The sequence below is a fragment of the Canis aureus genome, chromosome 28, assembly GCF_053574225.1.
Source record: "Canis aureus isolate CA01 chromosome 28, VMU_Caureus_v.1.0, whole genome shotgun sequence".
In the NCBI taxonomy this organism is placed as follows: Eukaryota; Metazoa; Chordata; class Mammalia; order Carnivora; family Canidae; genus Canis; species Canis aureus.
The window spans coordinates 2333204-2348322 of NC_135638.1; the positions used below are offsets into that span (position 1 = coordinate 2333204).

The following is a 15119-nucleotide window of genomic DNA, read 5'->3' on the forward strand; positions in this document are numbered from 1 at the left end:
GGTCGTGCCCGCCCCCGGGGCGCCTTTGTTCCCGCCCGCGTCCCCGGCCCGCGGCTCCCGGCGCTGCGGCCCTCGGGGGTCCCCGCGGGGCGGCCGGGGCGGGCGGGCGCGCGGCTCCCTCGGCAGGGCGGGCTCCGCAGGGCGCGCTGGCGGCGGGGCGGGGCCGCACGTGGCGGGCGGAGGCGGAGGCGGAGGCGGAGGAGGCGGCGCGGCCCGGGCCCCGGGGTGGGGGGGCGGGGGTCCGGGGGGGTCCGGGCGGGGGGCTCCTCCGCGGCGGCCTGCGCGGGGCGGGGGCGGGGGCGGGGGCGGGGGCCGGGGCCGTGTTTACCTTCCGCGGCCGCTGCACGTTGCGCCGCCGCCCGCGCCTCCCATTGGCCGCTCCCGGGGGCGGGTCCGCCGAGCCCGCGCCTCCCCGGCCGCCCGCTTCCCGCCGCCTCCGCGCACCGGGGCCGCCGCGCGGCAGCTCCAGGCCCGGCCCGGGGGCGGGACGCGCGGGGCCGCAGCGGCAGGTGAGGCGCCGGGCAGGTGGGCGCGGGCCGAGGGCCTGGGCGGGGGGGACGCCGAAGGGGGCGCGCGGGGCGGGGGGCGCGGGGGGTGCGCGGGGGGCGGGCGCAGGGGAGGCGCGGGAGGAGCGCGGGCGGGAGACGGCGAGCGCGGGCGGGCGGGGAGCGCGGGGAGCGCGGGCGGGGGGGGCGCGCGCCCGGAGGTGTCAGCCGAGGCGCATGCGCGCGGGCGGGCCCGGCCCGGCCTATATATTGGTTGGCGCCGGCGCCAGCTGAGCGCGGAGCGGCGGCGGGTCCCGCGGTGAGGAGGCGCGGGGCGCGGGGCGCGGGGCGTGGGGCTGCGGGGCACCGGCTCCCGGCCTCGGGGCTCCCCGCGGCGCGGCCTGGGGGCGGGGGAGGGGCGTCCCGCGCTGCCGCCCTGCGGGGGTCGCCGTGCCGGGGGCTGCCGTGCCGGGGGCCGCCGTGCCGGGGGCTGCCGTGCCGGGGGCTGCCCGGGGCGGGGGCCGCAGGAAGCGCGGGGTCCCGGGGTCGTGCGTCCCGGCGTCGTCGGGGCGGCCCCCGCGCGGAGGGCATGGGGCGGGCGTCCTCCCGGGCTGGCCCCCGCGGGGTCCGTGCCCGTGTCCCTGGCTCCCCCCCGGGGTCGGGGTCCCGGGGTCCCCGCGGCGGCCGGGCCCGGGGGGGGAGGGCGGCGGGGAGGCCGGAGGGCGCGACCCAAGCCCCAGTTCCCGCCGCCGCCGCCGCCGCTCTCCAAATTGGCGCGGAACCGGCTCCTCCGCCGCCTGAGCGTCCGCGGCCCGCCCGGGGTGGGGGGTGGGGGGTGGGGACCCCGGGGACCCCCGCGCCGCGGCTGAGGCAGGCTGTGCCCCGAGCCACACGGGGACCTCCAGGCCTGGCAGCGCAGGACCCGCGGGCCGGGGCCGGGCCGGGGCAGGGCCGGGCCGGGCCGGGGCAGGGCGAGGGGAGCGCGGCTGACAGTGCCCCTGAGCCCTGCTTTCCCCCTCCCTCCCTCCAGAGGCTTCACCCGAACGCGGAGGATGTCCAGACGCAGGTAACCTCGCTGGTCTTGTGCGCGCGTTTGAGATGAGCGCTGCGCCTGAGGCTCAGCACCCGGTGAAAGCTTCCCCCCAACTCTCCCCCGCAGTAGCCGTTTACAAGCCAAGCAGCAGCCACAGCCCAGCCAGACGGATTCCCCCCAAGAAGCCCAGATAATCCAGGCTAAGAAGAGGAAAACCGCCCAGGTGAGGGAGCCAAGGGGACAGGCGGGCAGGTGGGGGCGGGGGAGGAATCCCCGGCTGGACCTCGGTGTGACAGTGCGCTCTTCTGTTTTGCAGGATGTCAAAAAAAGAAAAGAGGAGGCCGCCAGGAAACAGCAGTATGAGATTAGGGTACTGCGGGGCTGGGCTGGGGGCATTGGGGCGAAACAAGCGGGGACGGGGAGAGCAGCACTGTGCTGTTGCGGGGCTGCGGGAAGACCCCGCTGACGCGGTGACCGGGAGGGCCCCGGGGGTCCGCAGGAAGGCGCGCATCTCCGGGGGGCTGGTGCGGCCCCAGTCCCCCTACAGCTGCAGAGTAAGTTTGCCTTGAAGCAGCTGGTTCCTCTTTGTAAATCCCTCCCTCTTGGAGTCGCCTGGTGCACCAGGGCCCGCCTAATCTGTCCAATGTACTGCTCTTTGTTCCCTCCCCGACTGACTGCCGTGGAGGGTCCTAAGAGCTGCTCCTTGGGGCCCAAGTGGGATGTGAAGCCACTGACAGCTGGCACGTCCCCCTGGCTACCTGTTCCCCGTGGGTGGGGTACAGAGAACTCTGGAGACTCTGGTCCTCTTTGAAACCAGCCTCGGTTGGGGAAAGAGTCGTTTAAATGTTTGACTTCATTCAGTGGATTCCATTTTTTAAGGCTTTGCCTTATCGCGTTCTGAAGTATGGGCGCAGGCTTACCTGGGGTGGGGAGGGAGGGAGGAGCTTCCTATAAAACAAGGTGCCCTTGCCACTGCCCTAAGCCGAGGCAGAATTTTGACTTTTACGATCCTGAAAGTGATTCGTGTTTGGCTACAGATGCATTTTCTTAATCCTCCCCTCCCCCGACACCTGATGTCTTCTTGTATTTCCAGAACTGTATTTTGTTCTCTGAAACATCCCACCCGTTGCTACTCACGAAGATCACTAGGAGCTGTTATGTCTTATGTATAAGATACGCCTGTCTACTAGATGTCAGCCATGCTAGCTATAGACCGTGTAGAGATATGCGCTTCCACTTAGGAACGATCCAAGACAAAAGCTGATTTTTTGCACCATTTTTTTCTTTTTTTTAATGACAGAATTGTTGGCCACCTGTATTATCCGGGGGGATCAGTCCGTGTATTATCATTGAAACACCCCACAAAGAAATGGGAACAAGTGACTTCTCTAGATTTACAAATTACAGATTTAAAAATCTTTTTATTAATCCTTCACCTTTGCCTGATTTAAGGTAAGAAAATATTCTGTAATTTAATATCAAAGGTTAAAATTGTACTAAATATTGTACATAATATGACACTTTTGAGTCCTATTTTGCCTTCATTATAAGAATAGAAAAACATCCAAAACTTGCTTTCTTTACTAATATTTATGCATGTATCGAGAATGGTGCTGTTTGCAAAGGATATGGGTATTTAAAATACTGATTTTATGAAGTTATTTTCATTGCTGAATACCATTAGCCTCAGGAGAAGAGCTGAATCCTCTTTTAATGTAATTTAAATGATTTTTCTAAAATCATTGTTCAAATGGAAGCACTTTAACATGAACTCCATTTTCACTTGACATATCAACCCTATTATTTCTTGCCAAGCTTAGGAAGATCCATACACAGTTCTTTTTTCTAGTTAATGTGACTAAGAGGTACAGCTTACACAAAACGTGTAGTATATTTGACTCTAATACACAAATTAACGGGCAGACATTTACACTTACCGTCCCTCCCCTTCCTTCGCTGTACTTTGTCCAGCTACCACCACGGTAGGTGACTCGACTACCGATTGATTTGGAGAGGACTGCAGCTGGTCTCTACTGGGATTATATGCTTAAATATTTAGATTTTCTGTGTCGCTCTTGAGAAAACCTTGTTATCTTAAGTGGGAGAACTTGTAATTTATAAATGGGGAAAGTACTCCTGAAATCCACAGCCTAGGTTCTTGCTGTACGATTTCAGGCTTCTGCTTTTTCATGATAAAGAAATGGTTTCTAGCAATTTTGTCCTAACTTATTAAGAGCTGCTCCTTCCATGTTCTAACTGAAAATTTTATTTCAATGCCTGAAGTTTATTCTTTGTAAAACAGCATATTCTGTGGGTCACATGGTTATTCTTTTCTTTCTCTTTCCATAGTTGGGGATGTTCAAAGGATGTTTGGCTAAACATGCTAAAAAAAGAGAGCAGATATGTTCACGACAAACATTTTGAAGTTCTGCATTCTGACTTGGAGCCACAGATGAGGTCAATACTTCTAGACTGGCTTTTAGAGGTATGTTCCATCAATATAAATTTCCTTTGTCTCTGTATAATGGAAAGATATTTAGATGTGTGTGCGCCTTCCACGTGCCCTTGGTAGGAGCCATCCTTTTGGGGGGTACCTACGGTAGTCCAAAATGAAACGCGTCTGCCTTGTGAGAATGAAATCTTAACACAGCCACTACATCCCTTACAAGCCAAACCCAATTGAGAATTCCTGATGTCTGTGGGTGGTGCTGTGTGCCAGGCATTAGTTACGGCTGAGGGTAACCAAGATGAACGGGACGTATAACTGACGAGGTTTTGAACCCTGCTACGCAAAGAACCAGGACGAGGTTTCAGGGCCCTTAGAGGTCCTTTTCTGTGTCACCAAAATCAAAATAGGATTTGGAATCCTGATTTCTAGGTCCTAAGTGATAAGGAGGCTTTGAATATCCAGAAGGCTAATAAGCCCTGTAGGTTTCTTATAGTTTCCCTTTAATATATACCTTTATTCCTTTCCATAATGCACTGTGCCATTAATGTAAAGGAGTAACAGTGATCTCCAAGTTTCTAAAGATCTGTGCCAGAATGTTCTACTGCTTAGGTCCATTCCCCTTCTCTGGATAAATTCTAAGAGTCTCAAATTATTGAGAAAGGGATTACTTGTGTAAATGACCAACTGATCTTCCTCCAGCCCTTGGATACTTGCTCTGTAGTTTTCCCTGTGCTTGACAGAGATGATGAACGGAGGGAGAAACCCTACAGGCTCCTTGGTAGAATGATACATGGCAGAGTAGATCTCAGAAGCTATCAGAAAAGTTCTTAAGACTATAGAACGCTGCCCTTTTGAGTCCAGTTCTCATACCTTATTCTGAATAGAAGGGAAGCGGTTTCAATCGTGTCGGTACAAGTAGGTGGCTGCTTCTTGACTTCTGGAGTGCCTAGTGATTATGGAAGCAACCAAAGCACAATTAGGTAGATTTTTTTTTCCTTTTTTATGTTACACTGACTTTTTATCTGGTGGTTGTCCATCAGATTTATTGTTTTCCCTTAAATAGGATTATATGCAAAACTGTACAGAGTGTTAAACTTTTTCTTAGTACATCCTTTCAGTCTCAGAATGCAAAGATGGTTCAACAGTACTTTAATGTTTTAAAGGAAAAAAATCAAAGTCTCAATAGACGTGAGAGACCCTTTTTTAAAATGGTTTCCGTTCATTTCAAAATGTATAATAAATGAAGATTCCCTTTACACATTGTATATTAGAAACTCCTGTATTTCCATCCCTGTTTCCTCATTTTCAAAATGGGGATAATGGTTGCTACTTCCTGGAGTTGAGAATTTAAAGCTTTCCCTATAATAAGTATGGAAATGACAGATACTGTTTATTATTAATGACACTAGTGAAACATTAGGGAAATTCCCACTATAGTCAAAAACGAGGGATGAGATCAAGACTTTTCTTTTTTTTTTTTTTTTTTTAATTTTTATTTATTTACTTATGATAGTCACAGAGAGAGAGAGAGAGAGAGGCAGAGACACAGGCAGAGGGAGAAGCAGGCTCCATGCATCGGGAGCCTGATATGGGATTCGATCCCGGGTCTCCAGGATCGCGCCCTGGGCCAAAGGCAGGCGCCAAACCGCTGCGCCACCCAGGGATCCCCGAGATCAAGACTTTTCTATCACCAATGTTGTTCACTCAGTTCTCTTCTATAAAGACTCTTAGCCAATGCAGTACAACATGAAAAGATGAAGTTAAAAACGGAAAGGAACTGTATCACTTTGTAGTTAAATGTCTACATAGAGCAGTGAAGAGAATCATTTAGAGCTGTTAGAATTAAAAATACAAACTAAGCGTGAAAACTTATTTACCAACAATAAACAATTAGGAAATTAATGGAAAAAAGTTATCACTCCTAATCAGCAAAAGTATAAATGTATCTAGGAACAAATTAAGTCCTCATGGGGAAAAAAAAAAAAAACTATAAAACTAGTAAGAACAAATGCGGATGGTAATAGATACTTTTTATCCTATCATAGTGCACGTTAATGATCTGCCTCCCCTCCCCCCCGCCCAATCCCAGCTGTGGTATCCTAAAAAGCAAAGTTGGCTTTAGAAATATTCTGAAGAAAAAATAAAAAAAGTATTCTGAAGACTGGTATTTTAGGAGAGATCTTTCTAATTTGGAGAAATGCATAGAATATTTCAACGTGTGGATTCTTCTCTAGGTATGTGAAGTATACACACTTCATAGAGAAACGTTTTACCTGGCACAAGACTTTTTTGATAGATTTATGTTGACACAGAAGGATATAAATAAAAATATGCTCCAACTCATTGGAATTACCTCATTATTCATTGCTTCCAAACTTGAGGTAAGTTCTCAAAGTTTATCTATTTACCTCAGACTCCTTTAAATCAGCACATTAATCCTAGCCATTAAAAAAAAAAAAAAAAAAAATTCTAGCCAATAGAGCTTTTGACAGTAACTCTGTAGGAAAGATGAGTGGGGTTTTTTTCCAAAACATTTTCTGAATATTATTGATTTTGGATGAATGGATAAACATAGTTCCCTTTGTAGTATCTGAGCATCTGGTTTAGATTCTGGAACATTACCTGGGTGAAGTGTTCTATGGCACATTCTGCTGAACAAAATACACCGGTGTGGTCTCTGTACATAATCCTGGCACTTGGATCCATAGGAGGTTCTTTGAATACTGACCAACCAGATGAAATAAATACGACACCGAGTTAGAATAATAATGATCTATATCCACACTAAGATTTCTGTATCTGGTGGTAGTGCCAGGACAGAAAAGAGGACAACTCTTTTCTTGCCTGAGGTTTTCTTTCACACAATCTTTTTTCTTAATACAGTTTGGATATCATAGTTTCTTCTGAAAGTTTGAAACCTGTGTCATTTTGAGGGTGGGAGAGGGACCGATTCACTATTTGGACTCTCACTATATGCTTCAGGTATTCTTTCCAGCCTGTTCTCACTCGTAGCAGGTCTCTCTTCTACTCTCATCATTCCGTTTGTTCTCTGGGCTCTTAAGACAGACCAGTCGGCCAAACTGCACAACATATTTCTCGACATAACCTACTTTTTATAAAGTAAAGGAAATGTTTTCCGTAGTTTCTAGACCTTAGTTAAGCCTTGGTTCAGTCTGGCCAATACACTAAGAATTTATTTATTCATGAGAGAGGCAGAGACACAGGCAGAGGGAGAAGCAGGCTCCATGCAAGGAGCCCGACAAGGGACTCGATCCCAGGTCTCCAGGATCAGGCCCTGGGCTGAAGGCAGGCGCCAAACCGCTGGGCCACCCAGGGATCCCCTACACCAAGCAATCTTAAAAGAAGTTTGGCTTTTTATTTTTTAACTGAAATGACTGGTTAAAATATTCTAGCTGTTTATTAAATGAAATTCAAGATCAAGTCTATGAAAATAAGTCTCAGTATAGTTGGCTAATTTAGATTCCTACATCCTTAAAAAAAAATTTCGTTACTAAGATATATCATCACTTTATGAAGCTGTCCTTAAAAATGAGGCCTGTATGTGATTTGTGTGACTTTTTGCTTTCATCACAATTTCAACTGTGCTTAATTTTTTAAAAATACATTTTAAAGGAAATTTATGCTCCTAAGCTCCAAGAGTTTGCTTATGTCACTGATGGTGCCTGCAGTGAAGAGGATATCTTAAGAATGGAACTTATTATATTAAAGGTAATAAACTTATTACGTCTAGGTTGCAATTTAGTAACTTAGTAGTTACTACTGAAAGACCACAATATAAGTAGTCAGAACAGGTTTTATTCAGTTTTAGGGTCCAGTTCAAAGAAGTTAATGCATCAACATACTGACAATGGTATGAATAGAGGGGAATTTACTTAACCTGTAGACTCTTCTTTTTCTCTATCTTTGAAGTTTTCAATATTGAGAATATATTACTTTCTTGATTTTAAAGTGATTAAGAACAGCACTTTGAAAAGTATAGTTAGCATACCACGCGTGAATACGTATAAATGAATTACAATGACTACCAAGTCTTAGTTCGGACTTTCCCCTTCTTCCAAAAGATAATGAGAATTATTTCATTGCCTTTTTTTTTTCTTTTTATTAAAAAAGGGCTATTAACATAGAAGGATGGAGAAGAGAAGCGTAAAGGTTTTTAATCAGGCCCCAAATTAGAGTTAAGGCTGAATGTTAGCTACTAGAAAGTATGTTATTAAATCTGGATACCATGAATTTATACATAAGACACAAGAAAACAATGACTTTCACTTATAGATTATCTAAGGTATATGTATTATAAATTCATATTTTTTGCTAATTATGTCTATGAACATTTATATTCATGGCTCTTAAATATCAAGTGCCCAGGCAAGATTCCATTCTCACAATAAACTTGCTCAGATTAAGGCTTGAAGCACTGCATAAAGAGGATGTAAACAGAAGATTGAATTTTCTGTAACACTGTTCTCCCCTAATTATTGTAGACTGCTTGTAAATGGTAAAGTCCCTGGGCTTCATGGAGGAGAGGATATCATAAATCAGGATTTGTCTTTTTTGTTTTGAACTTTTACATTGATGAGAAGCTATCAAAGACCATGGAAAGAAAAAGTCTGGAATCAGTTCTTGGAAAATCTGAATAGAATTGGCTTTGGTCATTGAATACAATTTCACAAAGGCAGCTTTGATAAATAATAAATAGATGTGGAAGACCAGGGGCTATAAGAAAGAAGAGGAATGGATACCAGGCTCAATGAGCTTTCTAAATAAAGACAACTAGAGAATAATAAAGGGGCCCATATTAATAGACTGGAAAATATAAGCACCTTTACATTCTGAGGTAGCTATGAATATTTTTAATAAAAATGGAAGAAATAAGCCAAACCGGAAAGCTTTTAAATGACTATCTAGTAAAGTAGCAATTTATTAAATTGTCTATATACCTACATTTATTAACAGGTATTTTCATTCCATTAACAGGCTTTAAAATGGGAACTCTGTCCTGTAACAGTCATCTCCTGGCTAAATCTCTTCCTCCAAGTTGATGCTCTTAAAGATGCTCCTAAAGTTCTTCTACCTCAGTATTCTCAGGAAAAGTTCATTCAAATAGCTCAGGTATTTTCACTGAATATATGCTAATGTCATTTATTATAGCTGTTTAGTGCATTTATAGTCTTAAATAAGCTAAACCACAAGAAACATAATGAATTAAATTCACTGATGAGAACAGAACTGCTGATATATAAATACTGGGAACAGAATCTTGTGTTGCTTAGTAATTCTAGAAAACAAACTTATTAATGTTTGAGTTTAAATGTATTAGGAGTAGTTTTCATTCTTTGAGTCCAAAATTACAGTGAAATACCTCTTTTTGATGTAAAATGGAAAAAGGCATTTTGTCTGTTGTCTTTCGTATGAAATTAATTTGAAAACACGGGGTACCGTTAGAATGAAGAGTACCTTAGTTACTTTTTTTTATTTTTATTTTCTAAAAGGGGCCCTGAGTCTATGTGATTTTTATTTATTCATGAGAGACAGAGAGAGAGGCAGAGACCCAGGCAGAGGGAGACGCAGGCTCCCTGCAGGGAGCCTGACGTGGGAGTTGATCCCGGGACTCTAGGATCACACCCTGGGCTGAAGGCGGCGCTAAACCGCTGAGTGTCCCGCCCCCCCCCCCCCCCCCGCCGCACCGGGCTGCCCCTTAGTTACTTTTTTAAAACTTGAGTTTAAACTCTGCTTTCCTAGGCCAGAAGAACAAACGTTCTTTCCTGCCTGCTCCTCGGAGGTATCTTAATGGCTACCGTAACTGCCATATAGGCGCGAGGAAGACCAATGTTCTAATTCTCTGCAGGATATGAAAAGCTTACCATGGGATTGAAGGAACTGTGGTGTTCTGGGATGGGTTTTAAAGAATCTAGATTGAAATTTATTTTTTTCCTAGGTTGAAATTTCATTTGTATTTTAAATCTAGTCAGCACACTGTAAACTAAAACTGAATTACCAGTAAAATATTAGAACTGGTTCATCTTATAAAATTTTCTAATGAAGAAGGTTTTTTTTTTTTTCTGTCACAATTCCCAGTATCCCAGATTATCTTAGGCAGCCGCTACCTCCTTTTGATAGAGAACAAACATTTGATAAGCTATAATCACTGCGTCTACCTTGTTTGTTTCTAACTCTTTTACTCACATTACTATCTTCTGGACCCGTGTGAACAACTTGTTTTATTCCACTGGACAGGTATCACCTTAGGCCTCTGAAATGTAGCCTTTTTACACCATTTTGCCCTTTGTTCAACTTAGTACCTGGATTATACTGCCTTTTTTTTAGCTAATCTAATCTCACTGTTCAGACTACACTGAGGCAGATATATAGAAGGGACTAGGTATCTGAAGGATCATTCTTAAAAATTTATCTTTCCTGACTTAAAATCATCCAGTAATTTCAGTAATCAGAACTAAAATTCTTAAGGACCCTTTATGATGTAACCGAGCTCACCTATGACCTAATCTGTCCCTCTCCAGCTACTGTCCTCCTCCCCCTTTAAGGAATGAAGGAAAGGAATTCCTTTGTTCTGCACGAGATGTTCCAAGGGAAACGGGTACCTTCTCATCGTCTTGGCCAGTGCTGTTCCCTAGACATGGAATACTTCCTACCCCGCCCCCCCGCAATCTTCCCGGCTGCCTTGGCTTTTAAGATTCACACAGCACAGACCTTCCCCACTCTGGATTAGGCGCCCTTCCTACCACTACCACAGCACTGCATCCTAACAGTCCTGGTCCCTATTCACTTCCCAACTCGAGCCACCACTCTGAAGTAAGTTCTCTTCGGATCCCTGCAGTTCTAGCAATCTTGGCATAGGGGTCCACATCGAAGTACTCATTACAGCTGACTGGTCTTTAGGAGCAACACGTTATACTCATCCTTTCTCCTCCTAAATATGTGTTTTTGCTTTTTCCTTTGCTAGCTTTTAGATCTGTGTATTCTGGCCGTTGACTCGCTGGAGTTCCAGTACAGAATACTGGCTGCCGCTGCCCTGTGCCATTTTACCTCTATTGAGGTGGTTAAGAAAGCCTCAGGTAAGGCACTGTGTGTTTCCTTACATGTGCACAACTAGGAAGGGCACTTGTACCAACCTCAGCTTCCTATCAAGATAGAAGAAAATTAGTTTAGAGTCCACCTGGGCGGCTCAGTTGGTTAAGCATCTCCCTTTGGCTCGGGTCATGATCCCAGGGTCCTGGGATTGAGTCCACCCGGCATCGGCTCTTAGCAGGGAGTCTGCTTCTCTCCCTCCCTCTCTGCCCCTGCCCTGCTGGAGCTAGCACTCTCTCCATCCCCCACCTTCCCCTGCCCCACGGCCCATGCTCTAAAATAAAATTACAGATTACCTTCCCTTGTGTTAGAAGGACTTTCTAATCTTCAACATATATCCATTAACAAAAAATAAGGTCAAATGGAACTTCTGTCCATTTGAAGTTAGTCAACGTAGGTATAGTTCCACTTCAAGAATTCTTTGTGTATTGACAATTTGTTTCATTTGTAGAAGTTATTGGTTAAGAAGCCCTGATTCGGGGATCCCTGGGTGGCTCAGCGGTTTGGCACCTGCCTTTGGCCCAGGGCGCGATCCTGGAGGCCCAGGATCGAGTCCTGCGTCGGGCTCCCGGCATGGAGCCTGCTTCTCCCTCCTCCTGTGTCTCTGCCCCCCCCCCCTCTTTCTCTATCATAAATAAATAAATCTTTAAAAAAAAAAAGCAGCAACCCTGAGTCTTGGGGCACCTGGGTGGCTTAGTGGGTTAAATGTCCAACTCTTGATTTGCTCCCACAAACTGAGATGGAGCCCTGTTTTGGGCTCCACACTCAGAGGGGAGTCTGCTCCTCTGCCCCTCCCCTGCACGTGTGCTCTCAAATAAATCTTTAAACACAGCAACAGCTCTTTTTCTCCCTCAAAATAGTCACATTATTAAAAGGCCAAAATCAGGGCACCTGGGTGGCTCAGTGGGTTAAGCATCAGACTCTGGATTTCAGGCCTGTGTTAGGCTCTGTGTACAGCATGGAGTCTGCTTGCCCCTCTCCCTCTGCTCCTCCCTTTGCTATCACATGTTTGTACTCTCAAATAAAATAAAAGGCCAAAATCAAGTTCCAACAATTTAAAGCAGATTAACACTCTCAAACTATGGTTAAGGGCAGTTTCTAATATAAACTTCACGTTTTCCTCTTTCCTCTCTCTAGGTTTGGAATGGGACAACATTTCTGAATGTGTAGACTGGATGGTGCCTTTTGTCAGTGTAATAAAAAGTACTAGCCCTGTGAAGCTGAAGATTTTTAAGAAGATTTCTATGGAAGATAGACACAATATCCAGACACATACAAATTATCTGTCTATGCTGGTATGTTTCTTGTGGGGCTTCTTGGTTTGATATCTAGTAAGTCACCAAAACTGATTAGTAAAGATACTAAAAATACTTCAGGGCGGTGCTAGAGGCTATTAGGGAGTGGAAAGTTCTAACGGGCACACACTAATGTCACAGCCAGACTGCGGAGTGTTTCAGGATCAATGCCGGTAGCCCGGGGTAAGAGTTTTTTAAAAATACAGTTACAGGCAGTTCAAACAACTGAATCTCCAGAACGGGACTAGTCCTACTTGCAGAGACCTAGAGAGACCACTAACGTTGAGGCCTACGTAGTCTCAAATTAATACCCAAGAGTTTGCTGGTTTGACTTTGTTTTATTCTATCAGTGCTTTATATTACCTGATAAACTCTGCATGATTTCTTCACATCTAGGATGAAGTAAACTATGTAAACACCTTCAGAAAGGGGGGACAGCTGTCACCCGTGTGCAGTGGAGGCATTATGACACCGCCGAAGAGCACTGAGAAACCACCAGGAAAACACTAAAGAAGTTAACTAAGCAAACATGTTGGGATTGACTGAGTATTGGGTAGAATTTCATAGAACTTGAACTACTAAAGTTTTCAGGAAAGTAGTGCTGTGACTGTCCTAGCCAATTTGAAAGTTTCACTGCCATTCTTTGATTTAAAAAAAAAAAAAAAAAAAAACACTTAAAATTGGCATTAAGGAAGAAATTCCTAGATTAGCTGTTTAAGCAGCAGGACTTGTTTACAAAGATGACTTCATTCCCAATGTGACTGGATAGAAGCCAGCCACAATTTATGCCATAACAATTTTTCTTCTGATCCAGTGTTACTATGTTGTATCTTGATAAACTAAGAATTTTATCATTGGAGTTTTAGAGTAGGTAAGGGCTACCTTAAAAGGGACATTGAGTAATACAATACTTTGAATCTAGTTTTTAGATTCTCAAAATTCATATTCTTGACTAGTGCAATTTGGTTATTGAAAATAAAATTTAAACTTGTTTACAAAGGTTTAGTTTTATAATAAGGTGACTAATTTATCTATAGCTGCTGTAGCAAGCTATTATAAAACTTGAATTTTTACAAATGGTGAACTTTAATCTGTTTTTTTAAACTGGTACATTTGCCTTGCCATAACATTTTTTAACCAGTAAGGCTTAGATGAACATGGCATTTAAACTGTGCTCTAAAAAGGGGGAATACCAAAGAAATTTTAAACAAGATAAATGTTGCAGCTCCTCTTTTGGGCTTTGACACAGAGGTTGCTTTATAATGACTTTGTACACCACAATTCAAGAAGTACCCTTTCAACCTATTTATATGAGAAAGTCACTTTATTAACTCCAAGATATCCCCAAGGACTTTTTCTTAATTTAGTGTGACTAAGACTATTTATGTTTGCAAACCATTAAGGTCCTTTTTAAATTCCTACATAATGAGTTAAGGACAGTGTCAAAGTGATAATGCTTAACACTTGACATAAATTTCTATTTTCGTAAGGCAGAAAAGTAGTACATGTATACTGACTCCTAGATTATTTATTAAAAACAAAAAAACCTGACGTAAGAACTTGCTGTATATAGACTACTAGCTACTTCTACACAAATACTTCAGTTTTTTTTAAAATGAAATTTGGCCTCAAGAGTGGGTCTAGTACAAGACAAATTATACTAGATTGCTAGTTTATTCTGTTACTGGACATGTGAATCTCTTCCTTTGAAGAAATTATAAATCTAAGCCATGGTTATGGTATGAAGTCTTCTGTATAGTTGTTTTTACTGTTTCAGTATTGTCTGAAAAGAAAACACCACTAAATGTGTACATATGTATTATATAATCTAATACTGTTTATTTTTTAGCCCATTGTTTAAAAAATAAAAGTTAAAAATTTTAACTAACTGCTTAAAAGTAAAGTTTTGCCATTGCTTGGAGAAACTTCTTTTTCCTTCTCTGCGCTGCCAGCTGTAACACTTCTTCTGGGTTGCTTGCGTTCAGTTCGGTCTGCCCGATGGCTTTGATCTTCCAAAACAAGAAAGTGACATTACTACAGGTGTGGTAAAAAATAGTCTTGCTAGTACACCTAATACAGCACTACCTCCACGCTAACAGTTGGCCTCATGGTAAGGGCTGCGGAAGACATCCAGACAGACCAGAGCCACCGGTCATGGACTAACAGTAGGTGCCCCCAACGTACCCCAGCAAGCCAGCGGTAGCCTAAGGCCGTCCCACACCGCCGCGGCACTCACCTCGCGTCCCCAGGACCTGTGGCACGTACAGTTACAACCGCTGTATCAACCTGGGGTGTATACAGGGCTCTCGCACTAGCCGTGGTCTCAGGCACCCACTGGGGCCTTGGCAATTATCCGCGGGGGGCAGGGGGCGGGGGATACTGCTCTACAGTAGCACTAATTCACATAAATTCATTGGACTAAAAATACCAGTATGTAAACCCAAATGTCATTTGACACATTTTTACAGTTAAATTAAGGCTCCGACAAAACAGCCTGAAAAATCAAAATTCATGTTTCAGGAAAGGCTTCATTCTTTTAATGGGAAAAAATAGTTGCTCAGCAGCATGATAGCAACAGTGGTTCATTTCTTTCATGATTAGAAAGCGTCACCCCGGCCTATTAATAATCCACAGAATTCAGCCAAGGAGCACTTTGGGAGAACACATTCGGACCTTCGCAGATTACTTTTAAAGTAGTAATCTACACCTTTAGATTAAAAAAGCCAATTAGAACATCTTTAAACAACAAA

General features: G+C 44.8%; 2 protein-coding genes and 1 long non-coding RNA gene across 8 annotated transcripts in view; 1 reads left to right on the top strand and 2 right to left on the bottom strand.

Moving 5' to 3' along the window:
* The first annotated feature begins 419 nt into the window (after positions 1 to 419).
* Positions 420 to 14257, top strand: CCNE2 (cyclin E2). Of its 4 annotated transcripts, none has more exons than XM_077876206.1 (12): positions 420 to 509; positions 1516 to 1551; positions 1645 to 1741; positions 1835 to 1888; positions 2819 to 2970; positions 3868 to 4003; positions 6202 to 6348; positions 7601 to 7696; positions 8963 to 9097; positions 10950 to 11061; positions 12212 to 12369; positions 12766 to 14257. In XM_077876206.1, exons 2-12 carry the CDS (start codon positions 1538 to 1540, stop codon positions 12877 to 12879), a joined length of 1215 nt encoding a protein of 404 aa, XP_077732332.1. In that variant the 5' UTR covers positions 420 to 509; positions 1516 to 1537; the 3' UTR covers positions 12880 to 14257. The 4 variants fall into 4 exon arrangements, with proteins under 4 accessions (XP_077732332.1, XP_077732331.1, XP_077732333.1 ...); XM_077876205.1 differs by lacking the exon at positions 420 to 509 and adding an exon at positions 715 to 804; XM_077876207.1 differs by lacking the exon at positions 420 to 509 and having other exon boundaries at positions 1523 to 1551; positions 1648 to 1741.
* On the bottom strand, positions 3767 to 11272 carry LOC144300303 (uncharacterized). Its single transcript, XR_013366890.1, has 3 exons — positions 10172 to 11272; positions 6590 to 6690; positions 3767 to 4913 (listed from the first exon to the last, which is right to left on the bottom strand). It is a non-coding gene; the product is annotated as an uncharacterized LOC144300303 (long non-coding RNA).
* INTS8 (integrator complex subunit 8) overlaps positions 14187 to 15119 on the bottom strand; it is a 50271-nt gene continuing 49338 nt past the window's right edge. For all 3 annotated transcript variants that reach the window (XM_077876203.1, XM_077876204.1, XM_077876201.1), the window contains one exon: positions 14187 to 14378. In XM_077876203.1, the coding sequence (XP_077732329.1) occupies positions 14262 to 14378 (117 nt within the window). In that variant the 3' untranslated portion in view covers positions 14187 to 14261. The remainder of the gene's footprint in view (positions 14379 to 15119) is intronic.

Coding starts and splice junctions, on each gene's coding strand:
- CCNE2 (XM_077876206.1), top strand. Junction 2,971..3,867: donor TCACCTTTGCCTGATTTAAG/GTAAGAAAATAT, acceptor CTCTTTCCATAG/TTGGGGATGTTCAAAGGATG. Junction 4,004..6,201: donor TTCTAGACTGGCTTTTAGAG/GTATGTTCCATC, acceptor ATTCTTCTCTAG/GTATGTGAAGTATACACACT.